This window comes from Mesocricetus auratus, unplaced genomic scaffold (assembly GCF_017639785.1).
Source record: "Mesocricetus auratus isolate SY011 unplaced genomic scaffold, BCM_Maur_2.0 Super-Scaffold_100037, whole genome shotgun sequence".
Lineage (NCBI taxonomy): Eukaryota > Metazoa > Chordata > Mammalia > Rodentia > Cricetidae > Mesocricetus > Mesocricetus auratus.
Window position 1 is genome coordinate 9647872 of NW_024429215.1, and position 21370 is coordinate 9669241.

The window sequence follows — 21370 nt, forward strand, 5'->3', positions numbered from 1 at the left end:
ACTCATACAGGGCAGGAACCTAAAGGCAGGAGGTGATGCAGAGCACATGGAGGGTGATGCTTACTGGCTCACTCCCCTCAGCATGTTCAGCCGGCTTTCTTCTATGACCTAGGATGCCAAGTCAAGGGATGGCCCCACCCACAGGGTGCTGGGCACTCGTCTATCTGCCAATAATTAGGAAAATGCCCCACAGCATTTCCAACAGCCTAATCATATGGAGATATTTTTCAGATATGGATCAATCATACCTTATAGATTGAACTTGTGTCACATTGACATAAATTTGGCCAGCACAACATCAATAACTGAACTTGAACACTTGTCATAATCTCAGGACATGCTCTGATGGTCCTTCCTTCTCCTGCCAGACTGTAGCCAAATTTTTTGGCCCATTTTTTTTATTTTATTTTCCAGTTTAAGTTAGATAAGAAACAAGGTTGCTTCACAAGTCAGTTCCAGGTCCCTCTCCCTTTCCCTCTCTTCCTCCCGTGCCCTCCTCCCAACCTCCCCCCCCGTTATCCCCTCATTCCCCCAGGGAGGGTGAGGCCCTCCATGGGGGTGTCCATAGTCTGTCATTTCATATAGGGCAGGGCCTAGCCCCTTTCCCAAGAGTTCAGGGTGAGAGTGCACCTCACATTGTTCTATGGGAGTCCAAAGTCCGTGTGTATACTTGGGATGGGTACTGATCTGCTGCCCAAGGCTCAATAGATTACCTAGGCCTCCTCACTGACACCCCCATTCAGGGGGTCTTGATCAGCCCCATGCTGGATTCCCAGGCTGATGCCTGGGATTCAAGAGTTAACCTTTGTCAGGTTAGCTATTTCTGGGGGTTAAACCAGCCCAGTCTTAATCCCTTTGATCATCAGTCGTCCCTCTCTGTTACTGGCTTTCTTGAGTTCAGCTCAGTACTTAACCGAGGGTGTCTGCCTCTTCTTCGATCAGCCACTAAATGAAGTTTCTGTTTCCCAGACCCTCTGGCCATAGGATTTTAGGCTGGCACTCCCCAGATCTATGTCTAAAATCCATATATGAGAGAGTACATGCCATATTTCTCATTTTGTGACTGGGTTACCTCACTCAGGATGGTTTCTTCTAGTGTCATCCATTTGCCTGCGAATTTCATGAGGTCCCATTGATTCTATCATGAGCTTTACAGTCATTATGACAATTTTTGGGAGGTCAGATGTTCTCTTGATATGGACTGCATTTAGTTGCATGGATCTGTTTTTGGATATATAGGCAGCTGTATTAAATAATTTGAGTTTGAGGTAAATTGCTCAGTCAGCACTATGTTACCTGCTGGGGCATACAGAACTCCTAAGAAAAGGCCAAGTAAAGGGGAATGTCCCTGTCATCCCAGCACTGAAAAGGATGAGGATCCATGGTACTTACTGGTCACACAGTCTAGCCATCTTGCTAAGATGCAGATTTTGTGAGAGATGCTCAAAAATATGATTAGGTCCCAGCAAGAGGGTTCAGTATTTCAGAGCACTAGGCACACTTCCAGAGGAGCCAGATTCAGTTTTCAGCAGCCCCATGTCAGCTCACAACCATCTGTAACTCCAGTTCCAAGTGCTCTGCTCTCATGTGGCATAAGCAGGCAGAGCATGCACAAAGTACTCAGACATATAGCACACAGGCAAAATAGTCATCAGATATAAATAACTGCAACTTCACCAGCTGGTGTTGGTGCACACATTTAATCCCAGCACACAGGCAGACACAGTCAGATCTTTGTGAGTTTGAGGCCAGTCTGGTCTAGAGAAGAGATCCAAGACAGCCATGGCTACACATAGAAACCTTGTCTGAAAACACAGCAAATAAATTACTTACTTTAAGTAGATTCAAAGATGGATAGATGGATAGGTAGACAGGTATGCTGACAGTTAGGAGGACAGAGTGCTGGGTGACAGGCGCTGACACAGATGGGATCAATATTGAACAACAAACAATCATGCAGGATGGTTTTGCTCTTTTTGCAGAAGCCATGCAAGCTGAGGAACAAGAGGCAGCAGCAGAGACATGTGAAAAAGGTACAGAAAATATTTATTTGCACAAACCCATAGGCAGCCTGAGTGAGTTCATCTTATGGGATTCAAACAGGAGGTTTCATCAGGATTGCTAACAAGAGCTTGGGTGAAGGCTGGAAAGATGGCCCAGAGGTTAAGAGCATTCTTTGCTCTCACAGGGGTCATGAGTTCAATTCCCAGCAACCACAAGGTGATTTGCACACCATCTATGAAAGAGATCTGGTGCCCTCTTCTAGCAAGGAGATATACACATATGCAGAGCAGAGTTTATATAAAGAATTATCTTTATAAAAGAGGCAAAGAGGTGGTGGTGCCCAACTTTAATCCCTGCATGAAGACATAGTGGACGGGTGATTTCTATGAGTTCCAAGTCACCTATAAAGACTCCCACATTGACTACACCTACTCAAAACTAACAGACACTCTTTGCCTGACAATTTCTTCATGTTTTCCATGTTCTTTCTGCTCCCTGCATTTCCTAGGCATTGATGATCCCTATTGGTTGTGTATACAAAACATGCCTGAGGCTTTAATTCAGTCTCTTGTATTTCTTCATGTATGAGACCTCTTGGCTTCAGTCTCTGCTAGTCTGTGCATGGCGTGCATGATGCCTTGGTTTCCGGTGGTAGTGTGTGAAGTCATGAGGTCCTGGCTACAATATCTAGTGATTGTATGTGCATAGCACAGATGAGACTTGGCTTCAATCCCTAGTTGTTGTATGTGCTTGGTATGCATGAGGCTCTGGCTCAATCTCTAATGATACCGTGTTAATGAGTCTCTGGCTACAATCAAGTCTAGTACTCAACAAATGATTCTTCATCTTTTTTATGATGCCATAGTCCTATTTAAAAGGCACTCTGCTGGGTGTTAGTAGTGCACACCTTTTATCCCAGCAGTCAGGACACAGAGACATGCTGTTCTCTCTGAGTTCAAGGCCAGCCTGGTCTCCAGAGCATGTGCCAGGAGGACATCCTCCAAAGACACAGAGAAACCCTGTCTCTGTATTTATCTTAAAACTCCTGTGTCATGAATTTCAGATACTAATGATTGTTTTTTTGGTGTAGTTTTTAATTATTTTAATTTTAAATATCTTATTTCACATGTGAATCCCCGTTCCCTCTCCCTCCCCTCCTCCTGCACCCCCGGTATCCCCGCCAGCCTCCCTCCCTATCCCCACTTCATTCCACATAGGGCATATCTAGAGTCTGTCATTTGACTCAGGACAGGGTCCAGGCACTTCCCTAAGAGTCCAGTGAGAGAGCATCCCTCTTGTGTTATGGACACACGATGTCTGATTGTATGCCATGGATAAACACTGATCCACTGCCCAGGGCCCAGTACGTTGCCCAGGCCTCATCACTGACTCTCACATTCATGGAGTCAGGATCAGTCCCATGCTGGCCTCCCAGCTGTTGGTCTGGGGTCCAAGTGCTCTCCACTTTTCAGATCAGCTGTCTCTGCTTGTTCTGAAAGCCCGTTCTTTGCCAATTTGTTCATCGCTCCTCCTCTCTGTCCCTGGGTTCCTTGGGTTCAGTTCAGTGTTTACTGTGGGTGTTTGCCTCTGCTTCCATCAGTCACTGGATGAAGGCTCCCAGATAGTTATAGACATCAAGTTCATTGTCAGGAATGGGCATTTAAGGTGGTCTCTCCACTACTGCTTAGCTTGCCAATTGGTGTCATCTCTTTAGATCACTAGAGGTCACTCTGGTGCCAAAACTGTCTTCTAACCTATGATTCCCTCTTCCCCCTATCCTACTCCCCACTCATCCTTCGTGTTCCCCATGACCTACTCTCTCTTCCTCTTCTCCCCTTGTCTTCTTCCCAGCTCCCACTCCCCCCACCACCCTTTTTCCAGTTCCCAACTCTGAGATGGGATCTTGCCTCATTCCTCGTCTCTGGGGTACCATGCATATCTCTCTTGGGTTCTTTCCTGTTTCCCAGACTCTGGCAGGGGAAATGTAGACTGGCACTATCCTGAACCATGTCTAAAATCCATATATGAGTGAGTACATGCCATGTTTGCCTTTTTTGTGACTGGGTTACCTCACTCAGGATGGTTTCTTCTAGTGCCATACATTTACCTGCGAATTTCAAGATTCCATTGTTTTTTCTGCTGAGTAATATTCCATTGTGTAAATGTGTCATATTTTCTCTATCCACTCTTCATCTGAGGGGCATCTAGGCTATTACAAATAATGCTGCTATGAACATAGTGGATCATTTGTCCTTGTTGAATGAATTTGTCTCATTTGGATATATGCCTAAGAGTGGAATTGCTGGGTCTTGTGGTAGATTGATTCGCATTTTCCTGAGGAATCTCCATACTGATTTCCAAAGTGGCTGTATGAGTTGGTACTCCCACCAACAGTGAAGAAGTGTTCCCCTCTCTCCCCATCCTCTCCTACATCAATTGTCTTCAGTGTTTTTGATTTTTGCAATCTGACAGGAGTAAGATGGTATCTCAAAGTTGTTTTGACTTTGATTTCCCTTATGGTTAAGGATATTGAGTACTTTAAGTGTCTATTGGCCATTTTAGCCTCATTTATTGAGAATTCTCTATTGAGTTCTATGCCCCCACCTTTTAATTGGTTATTTGGTGTTTTCTAGATGTGCGTCTTGAGTTCTTTGTAAATTTTGGAGATCAACCCTCTGTCAGATGTGGGGTTAGTGAATATCTTTTCCCATTCTGTGGACTGCCTTTTTGTCTTCTTGACTGTGTCCTTTGCCTTACAAAAGCTTCTTAGTTTCAGGAGGTCCCATTTGTTAATTGGCGTTCTCAGTGTCTGTGGCACTGGTTTTAAGTTCAGGAAGAGGTCTCCTGTACCAACTCATTGAGGAGTATCTCCCACTTTCTCTTCTAAGAGACTCGGTGTGGTTGGATTTATGTTGATCTTTAATCCATTTGGACTTAAGTTTTGTACAAGGCGGTAGACATGGAACCATCTGCAATCGTCTGCATACCCAGTTATGCCAGCACCATTCGTTGAAAACATTTTCTTTTTTCCATTGTATATTTTTAGTTTCTTTGTCAACAATCAAGTGTTCATAGCTGTGTGGGATAAAATTGGGATTTTCAATTCAGTTACAATGGCCTATCTGTCTATTTTTGTGCCAATACCAAGCTGTTTTCAGGACTATAGCTCTATAGTAGAGCTTGAAGTCAGGTATTGTGATGCCTCCTGAAATTCCTTTATTGTATACTGTTGTTTTGGTTATCTTGGGCCTTTGGTTTTGCCATATAAAGTTTATTATTGTGCTTTCAAGGTCTGTGAAGAATTGTGCCAGAATTTTGATAGGGATTGCATTGAATCTGTTGAATACTTTTGGCAAGATTGCCATTTTTTTATGTTGATCCTACCAATCCAAGAGCATGGGAGATTTGTACATTTTCTGGTATCCTCTTTGATTTCTTCCTTTAAAGACTCAAAGTTCTCAATATACAGGTCTTTCACTTCCTTGATTAACATTATCCCCAGATAGTTGATGCTGTTTATGGCTATTGTAAAGGGTGATGTTTCTCTGATTACATTCTCAGCCACTTCATCATCTGTATATAATAGGGCCACTGATTTTTTTTGAGTTAACCTTCTATACTGGCACTTTGATGAAGGTGTTTATCAGCTCTAGGAATTCCCTTGCAGAGTTTTTCGGGTCACTAAAGTAAACTATCATATCATGTGCAAACAGGGAAAGCTTAACATCTTCTTTTCCTATTTGTATCCCCTTGATCTCCTTTTGTTGTCTTATTGCTGCAGCTAGAACTTCAAGGACAATATTGAAGAGAGATGGAGACAGTGGACAGCCTTGCCTTTTCCTTATTTTAGAGAATTGCTTTGAGTTTCTCTCCATTTAGTTTGATGTTAGCTGTTGGTTTACTGTATATTGCTTTTATTATGTTCAGGTATGTTCCTGTTATCCCTGATCTCTCTAGGTCCTTTATCATGAAGGGGTGCTGGATTTTGTCAAAGGCTTTTTCTGCATCTAGTGAGATGATCATATTTTTCTTTCACAGTTTGTTTATATGTTGGATTCCATTGATAGATTTTCTAATGTTGAACCATCCCTGCATTCCTGGGATGAAGCCTACTTGATCATGGTGGATGATTTTTCTGATGTGTTCTTAAATCCGGTTTGCTAGTGTTTTGTTGAGTATTTTTTGCATCGATGTTCATGAAGGAAATTGGTCCATAGTTCTCTTTTTTAGTTGTATCTTTGTGTGTCTTGGGTATCAAGGTAATTGTAGCCTTGTAAAAAGAGTTTGGCAGTGAGCTTCCTGCTTCTATTGTGTGGAACACTTTGAGGAGTATTTGAATTAGCTCTTCTTTGTATTTCTGGTAGAATTCTGCACTGAAGCCATCAGAGACTGGCCTTTTTTTGGTTGGGAGACTTTTGATGACTGCTTCTATTTCATTAAGATTATAGGTCTGTTTAGATTGTTTATCTGCTCTTGATTTAGTTGTGGCAAGTGATATCTATCAAGAGGATGGGTGTTGGGCAGGGGGTCCTGTCAGAGACCCAATCTCACCTGAAGCTGGACTCCCTGGGGTTTGGGGCTTGGAAGGGCTGATGCCTTTCCTGTGTGGGCGGGTCTTCTGGATGCCAGGAGCAGGACCCCTAAATACCACTGAGTGTTGGGCAGAAGATTGGGAGTGTCCCAACGGAGACCCAGGCTCACATGAAGCTGGGGTCTTCAGAGGTTGGGGCCTGGAAGGGCAGATGCCTTTCCTGTGTGGGCAGATCTTCTGGATACCAGGAGCAGGCCCACGAAAGATTGAGGGGATATGTGTGGGACAGAGTATGGGGAGTGTAGCCACTGATACTCAAGCTCACCTGAAGGTGGCAACCCCAGAGATTGAGCCCTGGAAGTGCACAATAGTTGGTTTTTTAAATAATTTACTTGTTTTTATTTTATGTGCATTGGTGTTTTCCCTACACGTATGTCTGTGTGAGGGTGTCATATCTTGGAGCTACAGAAGTTCTTTGCAGCTATATGGATATTGGGAAATGAACCCGTGTACTCTAGAATAGCAGTCAGTGTTCTTAACATCTGGTCCAACGCTACTGCCCCACGTGGTGGATTTTACCACTGAGTACTACTCCATTTTGTAAATTTACCACAATTTTCTTTCTACAAACATCAGTTGAGGGGCATCAAAATTTTAGCCAGGTCACAAGAGTAGTTGTTTTCAGGCTACCCAAACCACACTCCTCCTACCTACAAACTTAAGTAGATCATTAATCCATTGTTGTTGTTGTTGAGGCAAGTAGCAGGAGTCATCTTTGAGTAGCAAGAATCATTCCAGAGTCTACTGATGAGCCAGTCTTGGTAGTGTACACATTGAACCCCAATGCTTGGATTGGGAAGCACAGAGCAGCAAGTCTGACATCAAGGCCACCGAGGTCTGCATAGCAATATCTAAGCCAGCTTGAATTACATAGTAAGACCCTGTTCTCAAAGAATCTGTGGAGCCTCCAAGCAACCTTGCTGTTGTCCACTTGAATGAATTCACTTGGTGCTCCTGATGGCCCAGAGGACTCTTCTGGGCATAAACCATATAAAGACTTGCTCTCATTCCCCTTGGTAGTTTAGACATGGAGAGTTCTCATCCCCAGCTGGAGCTTTTAGACTGTGACTTGTTAACAGTACACGCTCTTCCTCTCTCTTGCAGATGACTCAATGAGTACCCCAGACGAAGACACAGAACCAATCCAGAGTGACCAAGGGCCAAATGAAGGACAGGCCCCAGGTAGGCATGCAGGATGGGGTGTAAACAAAGATACCCTAAAGCCACATGGTTTATAGTGTCACCTAAAGAATTAGAACCCTGAGCTCTTTGTGTTCTCTCCGATTTTCAACACAAGTTTTCTCTGTGTGGTCCTGGCTGTCCTACAACTATCGCTGTAGACTAGACTAAATCGAACTCACAAAGATCCAAATGCCTATGCCTCTTGATTACTGGCATAATAGGTGTGTGCTACCACATTGCAGCTGGACCTCTGAATTCCTATGTGTGTGCTTGTGGGATTGGAGTTTGGTTCTCAGCCCCACCGAAGATGACAAGTAACCAATGGGAATTCCAGATGCAGGATATCGAACACCTCTGTTCTCTGCAGTTACAAGTGTTCACAGGCACCCATGCAGGAGTGTAATTAGCAATTAAAAAGCCCTTTGTAAAAGGGTAGTCTGTCAGGGGGAAAGAAAGCTAAGGCTGACCCATAGGCTAACACATATAACCTGCACTTAACCACGTACCACACACGTGTTTACAGGCAGTTCTACTGAATTGTCTAGATAGAGGTATGGGAGGGTAATTTTGCGCTGCTCAATTATTAACTATCCTACGTGCCTGTCCTTATGCCGCTATGTACATAGACTTCAATTATATTAGAGGGTAGATGACATTCAACATTAATCTGCAAATCTTTCGAGGTCCCATTGATTCTGTCGTGAGCTTTACAGTCATTATGACAATTACTGGTAGGTCAGCTGTTCTCTTGATAAGGACTGCATTTAGTTGCATGGATCTGTGTTTGGATATATATATATATATATATATATGAATATATATATATATATGTAGCTGTATTAATGAATTTAAGTTTGATGTAAATTGCTCACTCAGTTATATGTTAGCTGCACAAGGACCTGAGTTCAGCTCCCAGAACTGGTATCAAAAGGCCAACTAAAGGGGAATGTGCCTGTAATCCCAGCCTTGAAAATGCATCCACAGGAGTATCCATGGTGCTTGGTGGTCACCCAGTCAAACCATGTTACTGAGATTCAGATGTAATGAGAGACTTTCAAAATTATGATTACGTACCAGAAAGAGGGTTCAGTATTTCAGAGAACTAGGAACACTTCCAGAGGAGCCAGATTCAGTTTTCCGCACCCCCATGTCGGAACAAAACTGTCTGTAATTCTTGTTCCAAGTGATCTGCTCTCATGTGGCCTCAGCAGGCATAGCATGCACAAAGTACACTGACATATAGTATACAGGCAAAATAGTCATCAAATATAAATAACTACAACTTCACCAGCTGGTGGTGGTGCACACCTTTAATGCCAGCACACAGAGGCAGACACCGTCAGATCTTTGTGAGTTTGATCCCAGTGTTGCCTACAAAACAGATATCCAACAGAGCTATGTCTACAAAGGGAAACCTTGTCTCGAAGAATCAGCAAATAGATTACATACATTAGGTAGATGGAAAGATGGATATATGGACAGGTATGCTGACAGACAGGTAGGCAGACTGAGTGGTGAGTGGGCGGTCCGAAGGATACACAGCTGGGCAGGCAGACAGATAGACAGAAAGGGAGACAGATGATACATCTTCAAAATGAAGACAATAGTGATTTAGAAAGACACCAAAACTCAACAACGGAAGATCCTCCATGGACTTTAATTTGTACATGGACCTGTACAAACAGGTACACATTCATACATCATGGAAAAGCAACCACATTCCACTACCCCAAACAAAGGGACTCCAAATTCTGACACTTCCTCTGCTATCGGCAAAACATAGAGAGCCCCTAGCCAATATATGACAGAATTATTACTGTCTGTGCCTTGTATAGGAGACCAGAGATGCCTGACTTCATGTGTGCAACAGCAGTTTCACACTTGTGTTGAGCACAGAGTTTCTCAGCTCCCATCCCCATCCTCTAGCTCTTTCTTTCAGACCCTCTTGGCCATATCCTAAACCCAGGTGGGGACGCAGACACAGATGATATCTGTTTTGAACAAAAAACATGATCATGTAGGATGGTCTTGCTCTTCCTTTTACAGAAACCTTGCAAGCTGAGGAACAAAAGGCAGCAGCAGAGACATGTGAAAAAGGTAAAGAAAATATTTGAGCCAACATATATGCAGGCTGAGTGAGAGCATCATATGGCATTCAAACAGGATGTTTCATCAGAGTTGCTTACAAGAGCTTGGGTGAAGGCTGGAAAGATGGCTCAGAGGTTGAGAACATTGATTGTGAACAGTGTCCTGAGTTGAATTCCCAGCAACCACGTGGTGGTTTGCAAACCATCTATGAATGAGATGTGGTGCACTCTTCTGGCATCGAGATATACACGTATGCAGAAAATTGTTTATATAAAGAATTATCATTTTACAAATGGCCAATTGGATGGGGGTCACACATTTAATCCCTGTACTAGGGACACAGAGGAAGGGGGATCTCAGTGAGTTCCAGGTCACATATACAGAATCACACATTGGCTACACCTACTCAAAACTGACAGCTCCTTTTTGCCTGAAAATGTCCTCATGTTTTCCATGTTCTATCTGCTCCATGTATTTCCTAGAAATTATGATCCCTATTGGTTGTGGATACAAAACATACCTGAGGCTTCAATTCAGTCTCTTGTATTACCATGTCCCAGCATTTATAAGACCTCCTGACTTCAGTCTCTGGTTTTCTATGCATGGCATGCATGATGCCTTGGATTCCGGTGGTAGTGTGTGTAAAGTCATGAGGTCCTGTCTTCAATACCTAGTGATTCTATGTGCACAGCACACATGAGACTTGGCTTCAATCCCTAGTGGTTGTATGTGCTTGGTATGCATGAGGCTCTGGCTCAATCTCTAATGATACCAAGTTCATGAGCCTCTGGCTGCAATCAAGTCTAGTACTTAACAAATAATTCTTGATCTTGTTTTACGAGGTCATAATACTATTTTTAAAGACACTCTGCTGGGTGTTGGTGGTGCACACATTTTATCCCAGCAGTCAGGAGGCAGAGGCAGGCTGTTCTCTGTGAGTTCAAGGCAACTCTGGTCTCCAGAGCATGAGCAGGGAGGACAGCCTCCAATGACACAGGAAACCCTGTCTCAAAAAACCAAAGGAAAAGGCACACTTTTGATCTTAAAACTCCTGTGTCAAGCATTGCAGATGCTAAATGGTTGCTTATTTAAACAATTTACTTGATTTTCTTTTATGTGCATTGGTGTTTTGCCTACATGTATGTCTCTGTGAGGGTGTCAGATCTTGGAGCTACAGACAGCTGTTTGTGGCTATATGGATACTGGGGATTGAAACCAAGTCCTCTGGAAGAACATTCAGTGAGATTAACCTCTGATCCATCTCTACAGCCACACATAGTACATTTTACAACTGAGTACTACTCCATTGTGTAAATGTAGCACATTTTCTTTCTCCATACCTCGGTTGAGGGGCATCTAGATTTTTTTCCAGGTCACATGAGTAGTTGTCTTCAGGCTACCCAAAACTCACACTTCCTACCTGCAAGCTTTTTTTGTTTTGTTTTTGTTTGTTTGCTTGTTTGTTTAATCATTTTTTATTTTAATTTTAAATAGCTTGTTTTACATGTCAATCCCAGTTCCCTCTCCCTCCCCTCCTCCCGCACTCCCTTTCCCCCCCACCCTCCCACACTATTGCCAAATCCTTCCACATAGGGGAGATCTAGAGTCTGTCATTTTACTCTGGGTAGGGTCCAGGCACTCCCCTAAGAGTCCAGGCTGAAAGAGCATCCCTCTTTGTGCTATAGGCACACAAAGACTGTTTGTATACCAGGGATAGACACTGATCCACTGCTCAGGGCCCCATAGGTTGACCAGGCCTTCTCGCTGACACTCACATTTGGGGGGATCCTGATCAGTCACATGCTGGCCTCCCCACTGTCGGTCTGGGGTCCAAGAGCTCTCCCCTGTTCAGATCAGCTGTCTCTGCTGGTTTTGCCAGCCCATTCTTTGCCAATTTGCTCATCACTCCTCTCTCTCTGTCACTGGGTTCCTTGGGTTCAGTTCAGTGATTGTGTGTTTGCCTTGGCTTCCATCAGTCACAGGATGAAGTCTCCATGATGGTTTTAGACATCAAGTTCATTATCAGGAATGGGCATTCGAGGTGGTCTCTCTCCACTATTGCTTAGCTTGCCTATTGGTGTTATCCCTTTAGATCACTCGAGGTCGCTCTGGTGCCTGATCTGTATTCTATCCTATGATTCCCTCTTCCCCCTATTCTACCCCCACCCCCTCAACTTCCTGTTCCCCCATGACCCACTCTCTTCCTCTTCACCCCCTCTCTTCTTCCCAGGTCCCGCTCCCCCCCACCCCTCGCCATGCTCCCCATCCATTCAGAGGATCTTGTCTCAATCCTCTTCTCTTGGGTACTATGCATATATGCATATCTTTTAGGTTCTTTCCTGTTTCCCAGACTCTCTATCAGTGGAAGTGTGGACTGGCACTATCCTGATCTATGTCTAAAATCCATATATTAGTGAGTACATACCATGTTTGTCTTTTTGCGACTGGGTTACCTCACTCAGGATGGTTTCTTCCAGGTCTATCCATTTACCTACAAATTTCAAGATTCCATTGTTTTTTTCTGCTGAGTAATACTCCATTGTGTAAATGTACCACATTTTCTCTATCCACTCTTCAGTTGAGGGGCATCTAGGTTGCTTCCAGGTTCTGGCTATTACAAATAATGCTGCTATAAACAGAGTGGAGCAGATGCCCTTGTTGTATGAACTTGCCTCATTTGGATATATGCCTAAGAGTGGAATTGCTGGGTCTAGTGGTAGATTAATTCCCATTTTCCTGAGGAATCTCCATACTGATTTCCAAAGAGGCTGTATGAGTCGGCACTCCCACCAGCAGTGGAGGAGTGTTCCTCTCTCTCCACATCCTCTCCAGCATAAATTGTCTTTGGTGTTTTTGATTTTAGCCATTCTGACAGGAGTAAGATGGTATCTCAGAGTTGTTTTGATTTGCATTTCCCTGATGGCTAAGGATGTTGAGCTCTTTCTTAAGTGTCTCTTGGCCATTTTAGCCTCCTCTACTGAGAATTCTCTATTTAGCTCTGTACCCCACCTTTTAATTGGATCCTTTGGTGTTTTGGAGACTTGTTTCTTGAGTTCTTTGTAAATTTTGGAGATTAGCCCTCTGTCAGATGTAGGGTTAGTGAATATCTTTTCCCATTCTGTGGCCTGCCTTTTTGTCTTTTTGACTGTGTCCTTTGCCTTACAGAAGCTTTTTAGTTTCAGAAGGTCCCATTTGTTAATTGTCGATCTCAGTGCCTGTGCCACTGGTGTTATGTTTAGGAAGTGGTCTCCTGTACCAACTCGTTGAAGAGTATCTCCCACTTTCTCTTCTAAAAGTTTCAGTGTGGCTGGATGTATGTTGAGATCTTTGATCCATTTGGACTTAAGTTTTGTACAAGGCGATAAACATGGATCTATCTGCAGTCTTCTGCATACCAGTACCCAGTTATGCCAGCACCATTTGTTGAAGATGCTTTCTTTTTTCCATTGTACAGTTTTAGCTTCTTTGTCAAAAATCAAGTGTTCAAAGGTGTGTGGGTTAAAATTAGAGCTTTCCATTCGGTTCCATTGGTCTACCTGCCTATTTTTGTGCCAATACCAAGCTGTTTTCAGGACTGTAGCTCTATAATAGAGCTTGAAGTCAGGTATGGTGTAGCCTCCTGAAGTTCCTTTATTGTATAGGGATGTTTTAGCTATCCTGGGCCTTTTGTTTTTCCATATAAAGTTGATTAATGTTCTTTCCAGGTCCTTGAAGAATTGTGATGGAATTTTGATAGGGATTGCATTGAATCTGTAGACTGCTTTTGGCAAGATTGCCATTTTTATTATGTTGATCCTACCAATCCAAGAGCATGGGAGATCTTTCCATTTTCTGGTATCTTCTTTGATTTCTTTCTTTAAAGACACAAAGTTCTTGATATACAGGTCTTTAATTTCCTTGGTTAACATTATCCCCAGATATTTGATGCTGTTTTTGGCTATTGTAGAGGGTGATGTTTCTCTGAATTCTTTCTCAGTCACTTCATCATCTGTATATAATAGGGCCACTGATTTTTTTGAATTAACCTTCTGTCCTGCCACATTGCTGAAGGTGTTTATCAGCTCTAGGAGTAACCTTGCGGAGTTTTTTGAGTCACGTATAAACTATCATATCATCTGCAAATAGTGAAAGTTTGACTTCTTCTTTTCCTATTTGTATCCCCTTTATCTTCTTTTGTTGTCTTATTGCTGAAGCTAGAACTTCAAGTACAATATTGAAGAGATATGGAGAGAGTGGACAGCCTTGTCTTGTTCCTGATTTTAGAGGAATTGCTTTGAGATTCTCTCCATTTAGTTTGATGTTAGCTGTTGGTTTACTGTATATTGCTTTTATTATATTCAGGTACGTTCCTGTTATCCCTGATCTCCCTAGGACCTTTATCATGAAGGGGTGCTGGATTTTGTCAAAGGCTTTTTCAGCATCTAGTGAGATGATCATGTGGTTTTTCTTTCGCAGATTGTTAATATGGTGGATTACATTGATAGATTTTCTAATGTTGAACCATCCCTGCATTCCTGGGATGAAGCCTACTTGATCATGGTGGATGATTTCTCTGATGTGTTCTTGAATCCGGTTTGCGAGTATTTTGAGTATTTTTGCATCGATGTTCATGAGGGAAATTGGTCTATAGTTCTCTTTCTTAGTTGTGTCTTTGTGTGGCTTGGGTATCAAGGTAATTGTAGCCTCGTAGAAAGAGTTTGGCAGTGAGCCTCCTGCTCATATTGTGTGGAATACTTTGAGGAGTATTGGAATTAGCTCTTCTTTGAATTTCTGGTAGAATTCTGCACTAAAGCCATCTGGGCCTGGGCTTTTTTTGTTTGGGAGACTTTTGATGACTGCTTCTATTTCATTAGGGGTTATAGGTCTGTTTAGATTGTTTATCTGTTCTTGATTTAGTTTTGGCAAGTGATATCTATCCAGGAAATTGTCCATTTGCTTTAAATTTTCAAATTTTGTGGAGTACAGATTTTCAAAGTATGCCCTGATGATTCTCTGGATTTCCTCAAAGTCCGTTGTTATGTCCCCTTTTTCATCCCTGATTTTGTTAATTAGCATGCTCTCCCTCTGTTTTTTGGTTAGTTTGGACAGAGGTTTATCTATGTTGTTGATTTTCTCAAAGAACCAACTCTTTGTTTCGTTGATACTTCTCAGTGTTTTTCTGGTTTCTACTTGATTGATTTCAGCCCTCAATTTGATTATTTCCTGGCGTCTGCTTCTCCTGGGGGAGTTTGCTTCTTTTTGTTCTAGAGCATTCAGCTGTGCTATTAATTCTCTAGTATGACTGTTCTCCAGTTTTTTCATGAGGGCACTTAGTGCTATAAACTTTCCTCTCAGCACTGCTTTCAAAGTGTCCCATAAGTTTGTGTATGTTGTGTCTTCATTCTCATTGAAATCGAGGAAGTCTTTAATTTCTTTATTTGTTCCTTTACCCAGGGATGGTGCAATTGTGCATTGTTCAATCTCCATGACTTTGTAGGGTTTCTGCGATTTGTGTTATTGTTGAATTCTAATGTTAATGCATGGTGGTCTGATAAGATGCAGGGGGTTATTCCAATTTTTTTTGTATCTGTGGAGATTTGCTATGTTTCCTATTATGTGGTCAATTTTAGAGAGGGTTCCATGTGGTGCCGAGAAGAAGGTATATCCCTTTGTATTTGGGTGGAATGTTCTATAGATGTCTGTTAAACCCAGTTGGGTCATAACTTCTGTTAGTTCTTTTGTTTCTTAAGTTTCTGTCTGGAGGTCCTGTCTAGCGGTGAGAGCGGAGTGTTGAAGTCTCCTACTATTAGTGTGTGAGATTTTATGTGCATTTTGAGCTTTAGTAATGTTTCTTTCACGAATGTAGGTGCCTTTGTATTTGAGGCATAGATGTTTAAAATTGAGACTTCGTCTTGATGTATTTTTCCTTTGAATATGAAGTGTCCTTCTTCATCTCTTTTGATTGATTTTAATTTGAAGTCTAATTTGTTAGATATTAGGATTGCTACACCCACTTGTTTCTTGGGACCGTTTGATTGGAAGATCTTTTCCCAACCCTTTACTCTGAGATAACGTCTGTCTTTGATGTTGAGATGTGTTTCTTGTATGAAGCAGAAGGAAGGGTTCTGTCTTCGTATCCATTCTGCTAGTCTGTGTCTTTTTATAGGCAAGTTGAGGCCATTAACATTGAGGGATATTAATGACCACTGATTGGTGATCCTTGTTTGTGCTTGATTTATTGTTAGTGAAGTTATCTTGTGTAGTTTCTCCTCCCTTTTTCTTTTGGTGTTTTGTAAAGTGTGATTATATATTGCTAGTGTCTTTGTGAATGTAGTTATCTTCCTTGGCTCTAGGTTTTCCTTCTAGCATTTTCTGTAGAGCTGGATTCATGGATACGTATTGTTTTAAGTCTGGCTTTGTCAACTGGAGATTTTACACTTTGACTTGTTAACAGCGCTCTCTCTTACTCTCTGTTGCAGATGAATCATTGAGTAAAACAGAAGAAGACAGAGAACCAATCCAGAGTGACCAAGGGCCACATGAGGGACAGGCCCCAGGTAGGGATGCAGAGTGGTGTGTAAACAGGGATACACTTAAAACCATATGGCTTATAGTGTCACTTAAAGAATTAGTCTCCTGAGCTCTTTGTGTTCTCTGATTTTCAACACAAGTTTTCTCTGTGTAGTCCTGGCTGTCCTACAACTATCGCTGTCTACCAGGCTAACATCGAATTCACAGAGATCCACCTGCCTATGCCTCTTGAGTACTAGCATAATAGGTTTGTGCTATCACATCCTAGATGCACCTCTGAATTCCTATGTGTGTGCATGTGGGATTGGAGTTTGGTTCTCAGCACCACTTCAGATAACACGTAACCACTGGGAACTCCAGCTGCAGGAATTCTAACTCCTCTATTCTCTGCAGTTACAAGTGCTCACAGGCACCCATGCAGGAGTGTAATTAAAATTAGAAAGCCCTTTTTAAAAGAGTAGTCTTTCAGGGGAAAGAAAGCTAAGGTTGACCTTTCACCCCCACAGGCTTGCACATATATTACCTGCACTTAACCATGTACCACACCCATGTTAACAGGCAGTTCTACTGAGTTGTCTCGATAGAGGTGTGGGAGGATAATTTGGGGTTGCTGGATTTTACTTAACTATCCTATCTTCCTGTCCTTATGCCGCTATGTCCACAGACTTCTATTATTTTAGAGGGTAGATGACATTCAACATTAAACTGCATTTAGTTGCAGGGATCTGTGTTTGCATATATAGGTAGCTGTATTAATGGATTTGAGTTTAAGGTAAATTGCTCAGTCAGTACTATGTTAGCTGCTCCAGTTCCCAGAATTGGTATTAAAAGGTCAAGTAAAGGGGAATGTGCTTGTCATCCCAGCACTGATAAGGAGGACACAAGAGGATCCATCGTGCTTACTAGTCAGCCAGTCTGTCCATGTTGCCGAAATTGAGATTTTGTGAGAGACTCTCAAAAATATGATTAAGTACCAGAAAGAGGGTTCAGTATTTCAGAGCACTAGGAACACTTCCAGAGGAGCCAGATTCAGTTTTCCGCACCCCCATGTCGGGACAAATCCATCTGTAATTCTTGTTCCAAGTGATCTGCTCTCATGAGGCCTCAGCAGGCATAGCATGCACAAAGTACACAGACATATAGCATACAGGCGAAATAGTCATCAGATATAAATCACTACAACTTGATCAGCTGGTGGCAGTGCACACCTTAAATCCCGGCACATAGAGGCAGGCACAGTCAGATCTTAGTGAGTCAGAGGCCAGTCTGACCTGTGGGCACACAGACAGACAGGGAGACAGATGATACATCTTTAAAAATGAAGATGATAATGATTTAGAAAGACACCAAAAGTCAACATTAGAACCTCCTGCATGGACTTGAATGTGTACATGGACCTGTACACACAGGTACACATTCGTGCATCATGGACAAGCAACCATTTGTCACACCCCAAATAAAAGGGATTCCAAATGCTGACACTCCCTCAGCTACGGCAAAACACAGAGAGCCCATAGCCAATATATGAAGGGATTTATACTGTCTCTGCCTTGCACAGATGACCAGAGATGCCTGACTTCATGTGTGCAACAGCAGTTTCACACATGTGTAGAGCACAACATTTCTAGGCTCCGCTCCACATCCTCCAGCTCTTTCTGCTCCTCTTCCTCCATGTCCTAAGACCGGACACAGATGGTATCTGTTTTGAACAACAAACATACTCATGTAGGATGGACTTTCTCTTACTTTTACAGAAGCCTTGCAAGCTGAGGAACAAGAGGCAGCAGCAGAGACATGTGAAAAAGGTGAAGAAAATATTTATTTGCGCCAACCTATATGCAGGCTGAATGTGAGCATCATATGATATTCAAACAAGAGGTTTCATCAGAGTTGCTTACAAAAACTTGGGTGAAGGCTGGAAAGATGGCTCAGAGGTTAAGAACATTGATTGCTCTCACAGGGTCCTGAGTTCAATTCGCAGCAACCACATGGTGGCTTACAAACCATCTATGAATGAGAACTGGTGCCCTCTTCTGGCATGGAGATATACAAGTATGGAGATCCGTGTTTATATAAATAATTATCTTTTTTAAAAACGCCAATAGGTGCTGGTGCACACCTGTAATCCCTGCACTCTCTGTGAGTTCCAGGTTACCAATAAAGACTCCCACATTGACTACACCTACTCAAAACTGACAGCTGCTTTTGCCTAAAAATTTCCTCAAGTTTTCCATGTTCTTTATGCTCCCTGAATTTCCTGGACATTAATGATCCCTATTGGTTCTGTATACAAAACATGCCTGAGGCTCGGTCTAATTCAGTCTCTAGTATTACTGTGTTCTAGCATGTATTAGACCTCCTGGCTTCAGTCTCTGCTAGTCTGTGCATGGTGTGCATGATATCATGGCTTCCAGTGGTAGTGTGTGTAAAGTCATGAGTTCCTGGCTTCAATATCTAGTGATTGTATGTGCACAGCACACATGAGACTTGGCTTCAATCCCTAGTGGTTGTATGTGTTTGGTATGCATGAGGCTCTGGCTCAATCTCTAATGATACCAAGTTCATGAGGCTCTGGCTGCAATCAAGTCTAGTACTTAACAACTGAGTCTTGATATTATTAATGATGTCATAATCCTATTTTAAAAGGCAATCTGCAGTTTGTTGGTGCTGCACACATTTAATCCCAGGAGTCAGGAGGCAGAGGCAGGTTGTTCTCTGTGGGTTCAAGGTCAGCCTGCTCTCCAGAGCGAGTGCTAGGAGGACAGCCTCCAAAGGCACAGAGAAAACCTGTCTCACAAACCCAAAAGAGAAGGCACTCTGTTGATCTTAAAACTCCTATGTCATGCAGTTCAGATGAAAAGTATTTTCTTTTTTTAAATAATTTACATGTTTTTTATTTTGTGCATGGGTGTTTTGCCCACACGTATGTCTGTGTGAGTGTATCAGATCTTGGAGCTACATACTGTTGTTTGCCACTATATGGATACTGGGAATTGAACCCATGTCCTCTGGAAGAGCAGTCAGTGCTCATAACCTCTGATTCATCTCTGTATCCCCACAATAGCGGATTTTACCACTGAGTACTACTCCATTGTGTCATTGTACCACATTTTCTTTCTTCATACTTCAGTTAAGGGGCATCTAGATTTTATTCCAAGTCACATGAGTAGTTGTTTTCAGGCTACCCAAACCTCACCCTTCCTACCTACAAGCTTAAGTAGATCATTAACCCATTTTTATTGTTTTTGAGGCAAGTAGCAGGAGTCATCTTTGAGTAGCAAGAATCATTCAAGAGACTCCTGATGAGCCAGTCATGATAGTGTAGAACTTGAACACCAATGCTTGTATTGGGAAGCACATACCAGCAAGTCTGAGTCAAGGCCACCTGGGTCTACATAGCAAGATATAGGCCAGCTTGACTTATATAGTAAGACCCTGTTCACAAAAGAGTCTCTGATGCCTCCCAGAAACCCTCCTGTTGTCCTTTTGAATGAATTCACTTGGTGCTCCTGATGGCCCAGAGGAGTCTTCTGGGAATAAACTGACTTGCTCTAATTCCCCTTGGTAGTTTGGACATGGAGAGTTCACATCCACAGCATAGCTTTTAGACTGAGACTTGTTAACAGCACTCTCTCTTCCTCTCTGTTGCAGATGGCTCAATGAAGAAAACAGAAGACAGAGAACCAATCCAGAGTGACCAAGGGCCAGATGAGGGACACGCCCCAGGTTGGCATGCAGAGTGGGGTGTAAACATGGATACACTTAAAGCCACATGGTTTATAGTGTTGCCTAAAGAATTAGACCCCTGGGCTCTTTGTGTTCTTTCTGATATTTAACACCAATTTCCTCTGTGTAGTCATGGCTGTCCTACAACTATCGCAGTAGACCAGGCTAACATTGAACTCAACTGCTTATGCCTCTTGGTTACTGGCATAATAGGTGTGTACTACCGCATCACAGCTGGACCTCTGAATTCCTATGTGTGTGCATGTGGGATTGGAGTGTGGTTCTTAGCACCACTTCAGATGACATGTAACCACTGGGAACTCCAGCTACAGGAAATCAACACCTCTATTCTCTGCATTTACAAATGTTCACAGGCACCCATGCAGGAGTGTAATTAGCAATTAAAAAGCCCTTTGTAAAAGGGTAGACTTTCAGGGGGAAAGAAGGTTAAGCTTGACCTCTTTCACCCCACAGGTTACCACACATATAACCTTGGCTTAACCAAGTACCGCACACATGTTAACAGGCAATTCTACTGAATTGTATAGAAAGACATGTAGGAGGGTCATTTGGGGTTACTCGATCTACTTAACTATCCAATGTGCCTGTTCATATGCCGCTATGTCCAAAGAATTCCATTATTTTAGAGGGTAGATGACATTCAACATTAATCTGCAAAATGTGGGGACATTTAATTTTGAACTTTACAGTCATTTTGACAATTTCTGGGAAGCCAGCTCTTCTCTTGATATGGACTGCATTTAGTTGCTTGGATCTGTGTTTGGATATATATAGAGATAGCTGTATTAATGAATTTGAGTTTGAAGTTAATTGTTCAGTCTGTACTATGTTAGCTGCCCAGTTCCCAGAACTCGTATTAAAAGGACAATTAAAGGGGAATGTTTCTGTAATCTCAGCATTGAAAATGCAGAAGCACAAGGGTTCATGGTACTTGGTGGTCAGCCAGTCTAGCCATGTTGATAAGATTCAGATTTTGTGAGAGACTCTCAAAATACGATTAGGGACCAGAAAGCGGGTTCAGTATTTCATAGCACTAGGCACACATCCAGAGGAGCAAGATTCATTTTTCAGCAGCCCCATGACAGCTCAAAACCATCTGTAACTCCAGTTCCAAACGATCTGCTTTCATGTGGCCTCAGCAACCATAGCATGCACAAAATACACAGACATATATCATACAGACAAAATAGTAGTCAGATATAAATAACTACAACTTAACCATATGGTCGTGGTGCACTCCGTTAATCC

General features: G+C 42.5%; 1 protein-coding gene across 50 annotated transcripts in view; it reads left to right on the forward strand.

Moving 5' to 3' along the window:
* Positions 1-21370, forward strand: part of Nlrp5 (NLR family pyrin domain containing 5) — a 172788-nt gene that overhangs the window by 67851 nt on the left and 83567 nt on the right. For 47 of the 50 annotated variants that reach the window (XM_040733959.1, XM_040733993.1, XM_040733992.1 and 44 more), the window contains 6 exons: positions 1983-2033; positions 7700-7777; positions 9824-9874; positions 16324-16401; positions 18130-18180; positions 20027-20101. In XM_040733959.1, coding sequence (XP_040589893.1) covers positions 1983-2033; positions 7700-7777; positions 9824-9874; positions 16324-16401; positions 18130-18180; positions 20027-20101 — 384 coding nt within the window. The remainder of the gene's footprint in view (positions 1-1982; positions 2034-7699; positions 7778-9823; positions 9875-16323; positions 16402-18129; positions 18181-20026; positions 20102-21370) is intronic. The other 3 variants (XM_040733963.1, XM_040733969.1, XM_040733974.1) reach the window with 3 other exon arrangements.